Source organism: Curcuma longa, chromosome 11 (genome assembly GCF_044706935.1).
Source record: "Curcuma longa cultivar G26 ecotype Majalengka, Jawa Barat chromosome 11, ITB_CL_G26_1.1, whole genome shotgun sequence".
Classification (NCBI taxonomy): Eukaryota; Viridiplantae; Streptophyta; class Magnoliopsida; order Zingiberales; family Zingiberaceae; genus Curcuma; species Curcuma longa.
This window is the reverse complement of record NC_133871.1, coordinates 10,990,898-11,002,687: the sequence shown is the minus strand read 5'-3', so window position 1 is coordinate 11,002,687 and position 11,790 is coordinate 10,990,898. Positions and strand designations below refer to the sequence as shown.

At 35.5% G+C, this 11,790-nt stretch overlaps 2 protein-coding genes across 2 annotated transcripts; one reads left to right on the top strand and one right to left on the bottom strand.

The window, feature by feature from the left end:
• Nucleotides 1-2,178: 2,178 nt before the first annotated feature.
• LOC141840297 (uncharacterized) lies at nt 2,179-3,131 on the top strand. Its single transcript, XM_074728238.1, is given in 2 exon segments — nt 2,179-2,228; nt 2,230-3,131. Coding segments are annotated over 2 exon segments (783 nt in total). The 3' UTR covers nt 2,963-3,131.
• Nucleotides 3,132-4,994: 1,863 nt separating this feature from the next.
• Nucleotides 4,995-11,140, bottom strand: LOC141837099 (acetyl-coenzyme A synthetase, chloroplastic/glyoxysomal-like). Its single transcript, XM_074724564.1, has 17 exons — nt 11,033-11,140; nt 10,850-10,901; nt 9,670-9,740; nt 9,418-9,586; nt 8,904-8,986; nt 8,623-8,724; nt 8,459-8,547; nt 8,252-8,342; nt 7,928-8,041; nt 7,244-7,320; nt 7,078-7,156; nt 6,892-6,960; nt 6,637-6,812; nt 6,301-6,357; nt 6,074-6,164; nt 5,874-5,972; nt 4,995-5,387 (listed from the first exon to the last, which is right to left on the bottom strand). Exons 1-17 carry the CDS (start codon nt 11,138-11,140, stop codon nt 5,202-5,204), a joined length of 1,713 nt encoding a protein of 570 aa, XP_074580665.1. The 3' UTR covers nt 4,995-5,201.
• Between the last annotated feature and the right edge of the window lie 650 nt (nt 11,141-11,790).

Sequence of the window (11,790 nt, the reverse complement as noted above, 5' to 3'; positions counted from 1 at the left end):
CATTGATACCTAAGATTAGCAGATACAAAAGCAAATTCAATATTTAATTTGCATGAAGTACTTGTGTGTATTCGATTGTTCATGTAAAATATAGATACAAAAAAGAAATAATAAAATAAATGAGAACAATATGGTTTAGAAATTTTAGTTCTATTCCATAACCTATAATGTGTTTGGTGTATGACGCGTCACCTTAGAAAGTCTCTACTCGACTACTTCTTCTTAAGAGGCAATGAGTTTACAATCTCACTTGGAATGTCTAAAATACTAAATGTACAAGTCTTATATTAAAACACTATAGATTTATACACTATTACTATATCTAAATAAATATCTATTTTTAAATTTTGAAAATTTTCATATTTACTTACTTAGATATGGTAATTTAGTATATAAATTGATGGTAAAATAATTTGTCAAATAATAACTTTAACCATCATCCTTAGAGTTGCGAATGACTTATTGGTCCCCGGAGTTGTGGTTGAGTTGGTTTTATGAGTAGATTTATTGCAGTGGGCACAGATCGAATCTTGGCAAAGCCAAAATAATGTCCTCTCTCGTAATGGCAACTAGGACAAAGTATTCGGTTAAAATCGAACCGAATTAATCGAAATCGAACTGAACTAAATTTTTTTTGAACTAACCGAACCGATTAAATTTTTAAATAAAAATCAAACCGATAAAATATCAATTAATTTAATTTTTGACCAAAATAATTAAAAATTTTTAATATTATAAAATATTTATCAATTAGTTAGAGATTTATAAGTTTACTTACTTATAAATTTATAAATTATTTTTTTTATTTTGATTAATTCGATTTAACTAAATAAGAAATTTTAAAATTAAAATCGAACCGAATTAATTGATTTTTTAAAAATAATAATCTAAATTTTAAAATAATCAAATCAAATTTTTAAATTCGGTCAGTTCGATCGATTTATTCAACTTAATTGAATTTTTGCTCATCCCTATTACCAATTGTAGTTTTTCAATTTATATCTTCACATATGATCGTAGGATTGACCATGTGAAGCCGTTGGGACGACATATTTTGCTTTTTACTTGGGATCGATCTTGTGAAAGTGTTGGAACGACGTATTCTATTTTTTACTACAACGAATGACTTATTCCACTTTATTATGTTTATTTATAATAAATACTTAATTTTGATAGATTTAAAGATATCGTATAAATCTGATGTAATATTTTTAAGATTTCATGATAAATTTATAAATTTTAATCTTTCTGAAAAATCTTAAAGAAAGTTTTTTAAATAAATATATATTTTTAGTAATTAATAATAAAATGTAAAACTTTATGAAATAAAAAGCCCTAGATTTTGTCACCCCTGCTCCCCTTCTTGCGCCCTAGATTTCATACAATTCTAACGTGAATCAAACTGAATCAGATCAAATTTTTAAATAAAAATCGAATCAATAAAATATTAATTAATCTAATTTTTGATTGAATTAATCAAATTAATCAAAAAATTTTAATATTATAAAATATTTATCAATTAGTTAGAGATTTATAAATATATTTACTTACAAATTTATAAATTATTTTTTTTATTTTAATTAATTTAATTTAATCAAATAAGAAATTTTAAAATCAAAATCGAATCGAATTAATCGATTTTCTAAAAAAATAATCAAAATTTTAAAATAATTAAATTAAATTTTTAAATTCGATCGATTTATTCAACTTAATTGAATTTTTACTCAATCCTATTGTCATTTCTGATTTACTTCTTGACATATAATCATATAATTGATCATTTAGAACTGTTGAGATGGTAAATTTTATTTTTTATTTATAATCAACCATGTGAAATCATTGGAACAATATATTTTATTTTTTACTACAGGACTTATTCCACTTTATTATGTTTATTTATAATAAATATTTTGATAGATTTATAGATATTGGTATAAATAGTATATTTTTAAGATTTCATGATAAATTTATAAATTGTAATCTTTCTGAAAAATCTTAAAGAAAGTTTTTTTAAAAATATATATGTATTTTTAGTAATTAATAATAAAATGCAAAACTTTATGAAATAAAAAGCCCTAGATTTCGTCACCCTCTGCTCCCAATAAAAAGCCTTCTTCCGCCCTAAATTTCTTCTCTCTGCAAAACCCTAACCTGAACTGCGCTAACCTGAACTGCGCTATGTTGTGGCGCCGCCTGGCCCTCTCCGGATCCATTCTCCCGGCCGCACGGCGCGCCGGATCCGGCCGCACGGCGCGCCGGTGCTGGTTGCCGCTCCCACAGCCTCATCCCCATGGTGATCGATCAAACCTCCAGAGGCGAGCGCGCTTATGACATCTTCTCTCGCCTCCTCAAGGAGCGTATTGTGTGCATCAACGGCGCTATCTCCGACGACACGGCTTCTGTTATCGTCGCCCAGCTTCTTTTCCTCGAGTCCGAAAACCCCTCCAAACCCGTCCATCTCTACATTAACTCCCCAGGTGGCGTTGTCACTGCCGGCCTCGCGATCTACGACACCATGCAGTACATCCGCTCCCCAGTCTCCACCCTCTGCCTCGGCCAGGCCGCCTCCATGGGCTCGCTACTCCTTGCGGCTGGCGCCCCTGGCGAGCGGCGCGCCCTCCCCCATTCCCGTGTCATGATCCACCAGCCATCTGGTGGGATCTCTGGCGAGGTCCAGGCCACTGACTTTGCCATCCAAGCCAAGGAGATTCTCAAAGTTCGTGAGCGCCTCAACGAGATCTACAGCCGCCACACGGGGCAGCCTATTCAACGGATCGAGCAGTGCATGGAACGTGACATGTTCATGACCCCTGATGAGGCCAAGGAATTCGGGCTAGTCGACGAGGTAATTGTGCACCGGCCTTTGGCACTCGTTACTGATACTGTACCGGACCAAGGGGCCTCGGACGAAGGAGCTAAAAGCGGTAATGATGATGGAAGTGGGGGCAAGGAACAGAAATGAAGGTTCTGGCTAGGCACTTGTTCTCCCGGGCTTATCAAGGTAACTCCTGTCTTTTTTTAATTCCTGTCTTGTTGGTTTTTGAGCTTGGACAAATATTGGGACTAACCAATATCTTTGTAAGAGAACTATTTATTTTGAGCATATAATCACATTATTCTGATTGCATAGACATGCCAAAATTGGCTTTTTAGCTGCATTGTTACATAATTAATAAAGATTGGCTTGAACTCAACACAATCTTTAGTGTTAGTTCCATAACAAAATGTCTTCAGTATTCAGAATGGTTCATACTTTTATTTATTTTTTTGAATCATATACATTCTTTATACCCTTTGCTGTTGGATTTTACATGATCTAATCTTCCCCAAGATTAGACGCACCTCTGGTGTATCATATCAGTTATCGTGCCCATGGTAAACGTTGGGTAGCCAAGTGCAGAGCAGATAGCTGTTGAAAGCATCTAAGTAGCAAGCCCACCTCAAGATGAGTGCACTTGTATTCCGACTTTCCCAAAGTCCCCGGTAGCACAATCGAGACAGCGATGGGTTCTCTGTCCTTGGGGATGGAGCAACAAAAGTATTGAGAATCCAAAATAAGGTCACAGCGAGATGAGCCGTTTATCATTACGATAGGTGTCAAGTGGAAGTGCAATGATGCAGCTGAGGCATCCTAACAGATTGAGAGATTCGAACCTTGTTCCTACAAGACTTGATCAATTCTATTAGACACTCGCTATCTATTTTCATTGTTCAATTGTTTGACAACATGAAAAACCAAAAACTTTGCCCACCCTCTCTATATATCCAAGGGATAGAAGAGCAGAGGCCTTTGGTGTCCCTTCTAGTCAAGAATTGGGGCCTCACAATCACTATTCAATATGTTTTTCTCTCATGCCTTTCTTCATTCATGGTCTGGTTCAATAATCTAGTGTCTTAGGCATAGAAGAACCACACTAATCCATATCGAACTTGGTGGTAACTCTAATGTGATGACAATACTGTAAGGGAGGTTCTACGGAAAAATAGCTTGACGTCAAAATGATAAAAAGCTTAACACCCCTTATTTGATTTGATTTTTTCCTTATTTGGAAATATGAAAGAGATAAAAATTCAAGGTGCAAAGGTTGTCATATTTTAAATCCCAATTATGACATCTCATCTCCTCGCCATTAATATGTTTGCTCGCAGTAATTGTGGCCTATCAGAAGAATCAATGACTGCATCTTTGATGCGCTGCTAGTACATCTGATCTATAGTAATGTTTGCTGACTAAGGTCGAGCTTCTTTGTAGCTTCCCTTCCATAAACCAACCAACTATTAAGCATAAAAAATGGGTAGAAAGTCACGGGAGGGGCCTTTCCACTGCAACTCCATCTGAACCCTATCAAAAGAGGTCAAGATTGCTCTGTAACAAACCTTGATGCCTGGCGAAGAGAATTAAAATGAAACAGAACGCAACTTAGAGAAAAACTCAAAGTTGGGAGTTTGTTTGGCATAATCCTCCTTATAAAATGGACCTTTTACTGAAGTTTTTCAGATTCCAATTCTTACTAATGGAGTTGTGAAACAATTGCTTTTATTTGTCTGGCTTGAGCCTTCCTTTCCTTCCAAACTGAAAATTGCAATTTTCCCAAGGAAATGTAATTGTCCTAAAAACTAGAAACTCTTGCTATAATTTGACTGCTAAAAACATGAAATCTTTCATGATAATTCGTCTGGCCTCTTATTCCTCGAGTATTAGAAAGATCCTTTTGAATTTCGTGTTTGAATTTGTTCATTCACAATTAGGACTTCTCTCTATCATCTATGTATTGAAGTTATCCCCATTTTAGTAGCCCATCTTGGATGATCTGTCTGTAAAACTCAGCCAAGCTCTTTCCTGTTCAATCTTCACTAACCAACTTCCTCAATCTAGAACCGAGCAGCACTAAAAGAAACAACTTCAAATGGCTGCAATATATATATTTATAAAACAGGACCTCAATGTATATGAATAGATAGATTGATGTTTATACTTTTACTAAAACAGGGTGAAAGTCAAGGTCTTTTATTTGTTCTTGTAACAATTTCAAATGGAAGAACATAATTGAAGTAGCATCATCCAGAACAATTACAATAAACCAGACACAATGCCTCATATATTTCTTTACCATGTTAAAGTTCCCTAAAAGAGCACAAGAAATATGCATTAAGTTATTCTGATTTCTGACTGTTCTGTTGCTACAACCACCTTTCCTTCACTAGCAATCACTGAGTGAGATTAGCTGGTCCACAACACTTGGGTCAGCGAGCGTACTGGTATCGCCAAGCTCATTTAACTGCCTAGATGCAATTTTTCGTAAGATTCTCCACATGATCTTTCCACTCCTTGTCTTTGGTAGTTCAGGCGCCCAGTGGATTTTGTCAGGAGCAGCAAATGCACCAATCTGAAAAATTAGTGCACTATTAGCTATACAAAATTGACACTGTTTGGCCAAGGTAACATTAATCCATGTTGTGAGCATAACCAGGAAATAAAGTAATGTCTTCCTTGTTCGGAAATACTTAAATGTTGATGATCATCAGGTAATCAAACTCTAGTTGGCCATTTGAATTTTTAATGCAGTTAGCTTTCAGTTTGTGATACAAAACTATGATCGGTTTGCCGAATCAGTTTACATAGCATTGATATGCAAAACCTTCATGCATAGTTAAGGTTAGAGACGTTTTGTTTCAACTTTCATGAAATAAAAATGTCACATCACTATCGATGTAGTGAACATGTAGCCAGAAATTGAAGCTAATTATAGGGCACAAGGCGTCAAACTGGAAAACATATCCAAAAATAACGAAGAAGATTTCTATAAGTCGAATTATTTACAATTGATTGTGTAACCAGGTATGATAAGAAAACTTTTTAAAGAAAACCACACCTGATTTCTGACCACCAAAATTAAATTTTTCCTAAGTTCTTCACTGTAAGGAACACCCTCCGCTAGAGTCACAAATGCATAAATTCCCAGACCTTTGATCTGAGAACAGGAAAAATTATGGCAATCAGATTTTCTACAAATGAAGTTCTTATTGCTGGGAGTGGTATAGCCTGTAGACAACTAGTATGGTGTTCTTATACCTCATGGTCAACTCCAACTACAGCAGCCTCTGCGCATTGGGGATGAGAAACCAAGCCAGATTCTACCTCAGCAGTGCCAATACGATGTCCCCTGCAAAGAAGAAATTAAGTTCTCTAACCCGTCAACCCCATAAGATAAAATAACAAACAAATGCTTGACAAACTCTGTGCTTGACAATATCTATCCAAAAAGTAATAATATGCTTGCATCCATTTATTTAGAGTACCTCACATTGATGACATCATCAACTCTTCCAGTGAGCCAAATGTAACCATCTTTGTCCCTAACAAATCAAGATACTGTTAATACTGATGAGAACCATGTTATTTTCACAATAAGAACTTTGTGAGAAAATTTACATGAGCTATAATATTTAAATTCTCAAGTGCGATGGTATCCAGCACGATGTTGGTACATAAAAAAGAGAGAAAGTATATTGTACGACTTCTTAATATCTAACACTTCTAGCTAATCAAATAAAATTGGCAAATCATTCCATAATTAAATTCAGAACCAGAACGCCCATATGCAATAGAAAGTCTTAGGGGGGGGGGGAAAATACCTGCTACATCCATCCCCGGTAAAATAATAACCAGCAAAAGGTTTAAAATATGTGGTTTCATATCTTTCATGATCACCATAAAGTGTCCGGAATGCACCAGGCCACGAGTTTTTGATGCAAAGATACCCGCTGCATTCACCTTCTATCTCGTTCCCTTTCTCATCAACTATAACTGGCTGCGGTACTTTCTCAAACAGTATTATTAAACAAGGCTTAAAGACTATTTCCATGTAAATAAGTCTGATTAATACATACCTGAACTCCAAAGAAAGGAAAAGTTGCGGAGCCAGGCTTCTGAGGCCATGCACCAGGTAAAGGCGTAATCTGTAATCAAATTATAGGATTTAAAGATACAGCTCAGATTAACAGAGAATTACATTTAATAAGTGATGCACTTAAAACTGTAGAAAACCATGGATGGAACAGAGCCCACTTGGCCACCATGAAGCCACCAGTTTCTGTTTGCCACCAGGTATCCGATATAGGGCATCTTGAATCCCCAACAACATTGTAAAACCACCTAAGATATGTATATAAGATATATTAAGGAAGCTGTTATAGTGAAAAAAGTTAGAACAAGATAGCTAGTTGAAGGGTCGAGGTGAACCTCCATGCACTAGGATTAATTGGCTCGCCCACACTACCAAGAACATGGAGAGATTTCCGTTGATAGCGAGTGACATACTGCAAACAGCGAAGGACAGACACAAGATAAACATACTGCCTTTAACAAGACAATAATGGCATTCGGGGAGTTCTTTCTCTCATTTTGCTGGAATAGGTTCTGTTGTTACATGTGACAGGATAAACATACTGCCTTGAGTCTCTTAGTTTCTTGGTAGTCAGAATCAGTCATAAAATGTTATTTGACAGGCTATTATGGAATATTTTCTCGTCCATTGTAAAATCGACAACCAAACAACCCATTTTATTACATAGATGAAGGACAGACACAAGAAGTGAACATCTGCTTGGTGAATTAAAAGAGTGGTACATCCTGAGAGGACCGAACAAGAAAAAAAACTAGTGACAGAAAATTTAGCTTCTACAAAATAAATTTTGAGATGCATATGATAAGAGAGAAGCCCATTTGATATGTCAGATTACAGACACATGTTTACTTCTAACACAAGATGTGAAAATATGCATTACATATACCAGTATCTACTACAACTAAGAAGTATCAAAGAAAAAGGAAACATTTTGCTTGAAGTAAACTAATGATAAATCATAAATGAAATTACACAAGATTCTTAATAAATCATAAATGAAATTACAACAAGATTCTTACCTCATCACCTTCACGCATTAAGCAGCGCACTAGGGTTGTGGTTGTGTAAAATATTGTCACTTTGTATTTATCAACAATATTCCAACAGCGTCCAGCGTCAGGATAATTTGGAGCCTAAATGAATTGTTCGCATGGAATTAGCAAGATGAACAATTTTGTTTATGTGATTCCAAAAAGACTATGGAATCACACATCTTAGCTAAGATGAATGAAAGTCACTTCATAATTGGACTTAGATAACTACTGTATACATTGCCAATTACTATAAAGACAACAATAGGTAAAAATTTATGTAAAAATAAAAGGAGAAAAGACACTATTTACTCCCTCGAACACTACAATGGTTGTTGAATTCAAAAGTGGGCCATAAGTAACATAACTGTGCCCTGTTATCCAGCCACAATCAGCAGTGCACCTAATTCAAAAGATAGGAAATACTTAATCCATATGCAGAACAGATATGTTTGGTGAAAACTAATTTCAACAAAAAATACTCTGGAGTAGCCCATAAAGAGAAAGAGGTAAGCATACCAGTATACATCTAAAGGTTTGTAGTCAAATGCATACTTGAATGTTGTTGCTGTATATACCATATATCCCCCATTTGTATGTAAAACACCCTATATGTTATAGCATAAGCATCCAGTACTTAGTACAAAAGAATGACGAAATCCCATAAATACTAAATTTGTAACCTTTATTTTCCCAGTGCTACCACTAGTGTATAGGAGAAATAGTGGGTCTTCTGCATCAACCCATTCCACATCACACTTTGTTGGAAATAGAGGGACAACATCCTGAATTCACAATGCAAACACAAAATGCTGAAGTCTCTCGTGCTACTTGCTAACCAGAAATATGCGACTAAGAAAATATTTGGTAACTAAGTTCAAATCCTCAACAATTGACGTCAGAACAAAATAACCCAAGAGTTATAACTGCAATATGTCAATAATGAGCAGTCTAGTCCCCAGACCTGCCACAAGACATCTCTCCCATCCTGCCATTTGGTATCTTCTCTCTTCATGGCTGATTGGTTTTCAAAAGTCAAACACAGGTCTGTTCCAATAAAAAGTGACAAAGGAGCAGAATAAGATTCTATCAATGAAGGAACAAAGATAAGAGTCTGTCTTGAGAGAAAATACTGACAAAACAACAAAAAATTATAGGTCAAAAATGCATCATATTGCCTTGGGAATGTCATTATACTAAAAACAACATTTAAGAATGACTTGTTACATCTTTCTCATTTGTTGACATAAACTAGTCAGGTGACTCAAACACAAAACACTCAGTCATGCACATCATAACCCAAAAACAACTTAGTTATCATGAAAAGCTGAGATAAATTTAATAAAATCATCTCAAAATGCAATCCATGTCATTGAGGATGGGAAAAGCAGTTGAAAGTATGAAGTTGAACAGCACATCTTAATAGGTATGTGGTGCTCCATACCATGTTCAGAAGATTAATCCAATAAATAACATACCGACTGTAACTCCCTTTTTGACAGATTCTCTGAGGGCGCTGTCAACTATCTCTTTGAGATGAATAGGTTTCGAACCTCTCCTCACAGCATTGCAGGTTATTATTGCTTTAGGTTTGCAGTCAATAATTCTATGTGACAGTGATTCAGAAGAGAAGCCCGCAAATACCACCTGAATGGAGCTTGTAACCAATATTTTTTATTTCTTAAAACCAATCTAAACTGCAAATTTGGGAGAAGATTTCATCAACTTACTGAGTGGACTGCACATATACGAGCACATGCTAACATTGCAATTGGCAACTCCGTCAGCATAGGCAGGTAAAGTAAATTGCTTTTCCCCCCTCCTCTGACATCGCACCCTCCATCCTCTCTTCTCTCTCTCCCACTCAAATGCCAGTTTTACCCTTTTTTTTGTTTTTTTTTGTTTTATTTTACTTTTATATAAATATATATATATATATAATTTTTATTTTTTAAATTAATTTTATTTATTATTTTTTCATTAATACTTATATATATATAATTTTTATTTAGTTTTATTTTTAAAATTAATTTTATTTATTATTTTTTCATTAATACTTATATATATATAGCCGTCAAGTTGGGTTAGGCCCGCCGGGTTGATCCGTCCCGCCAAGAAATTTAGGTGGATTGGGTTGAAATTTTATCAATCCATTTTAAGATGGGTTGAGGTGGATTGACCCGCCTAGGCCTGCGACCCGCGTGGGTTGGCCCGCGGTGGGCTTGGGTTGGCTCGCGGATCGAGAAAGTTTATTTATTTATTTTAAATTTTAAAATTAAATTATAAAACTTAATGAATTAGTGGGTTTCATCTATTTAAATACAATTTAAACTTAAAACTTTCAACTTAATCAATTTAAATTATACTTCAAACTTAAAATTTTTAATATTTTTTTATTTTTTAACAGGCCCGCGTGTTGGTCCGCCTAACCCGCGGCCCACCTTGAGTTGGGTTGGGTTGGAGATTTCTCAATCCGCTAAATTGGTGGGTTAGCTCGCCCCGCCCCGCCATATGATGGACCCGCCATGGGTTAGCCCGCCCCGCCCCGCCATATGATGGACCCGCCATGGGTTAGCCCGCCCCGCCATATATATTTGACAGCTCTATATATATATAATTAAATTTTATTTTTAAAAATAATTTTGTTTATTATTTTTTCATTAATACTTATATATTTTTTTAATTTTATTTAATTTTTATTTAGTTTTATTTTTAAATTAATTTTGTTTTTAAATTTTAAATTTTATTTAGTTTTTATTTTTTTAATTAATTTTTTAAAAATTTAAAAAGAATAAAAAATAAATAAATAAAAAGGAAAGGATAAAAGTGTAATTTAAAAGGGAGAGAGAGGAGGTGGGAGGGAGGGGGGCTGTCAGATGGGAGGGGGGAAAAGCAGGTCTCGCAGGTAAATAATAACTGCATCTCCTTTTCGCACACCAACATGTTTCAAATAATTGGCGAGCTATGACAAGAAAATACAATATAGTGAACAAGATAAACTTCATATTTACTGAACCTAACTTGGAATGCGGAGAAAAAAAGGCTTAACAAGTTCATCTTCCCCAACCCTTCCACCTAACAGAACATGCGCACAATTTTCATGAAGTCAGTGTTCATCTCGAGAGCAATGAAAAGGTTGTTTGATATAATTGGGATATTATGTGTAGTGATGTAGCCCAATGAATCCATGAAACGATTCATTCCCGGTCGAACCTTCGATTCTCGCGAACCGCCGTCTATCTCACTATAAATTCTAAACCTCCGGTAGAGTCTTCATCCATTTCGCACTTAGTCTCTAGGATTTCCCGCCTCGCTTCCATGGCCGGCCGAGCCTTCCTTCTTGCATTGCGGCGCACCGTCTGCGGAGTCTCTCCTTAAATGATCTGTCGCCGAATGGAGCAACCGACCCCTAAGGAGATTATACTCCTCTACGGCTGCGACTTTTAGCACTGGCTCATTGTGATGGAACATCCCTCTCTCATCCATGACGAGATTATTGATAATTATATCAAGACCCTCGCCGAGGTCTTTGACAGGTTAGTTTTTCTTTCTCAGTTGACTCGGTGAAGCTATTTTTGATTATCACTCCAGTGTATTTACTTAGTGTCGAGGAGATTATTTTTGATGATCTTAGCTTTTGTTTGAGTCTCTTTGTTATTTTATTTTATGCTGGGTTCTCGTAGATGCAAACTATCATGTTTATATTATTTTATTTAGATAGGGAAATGAAAAAAAAACATTATTTATTTTTTTCCCTCTTAAATTACTTTCTCTTGTCCTAAGCTCTCTTCCAATTAAACACTTCATTAATGTGGCAATTAAACACTTTATTAATGTGGAATAGTGCTGGA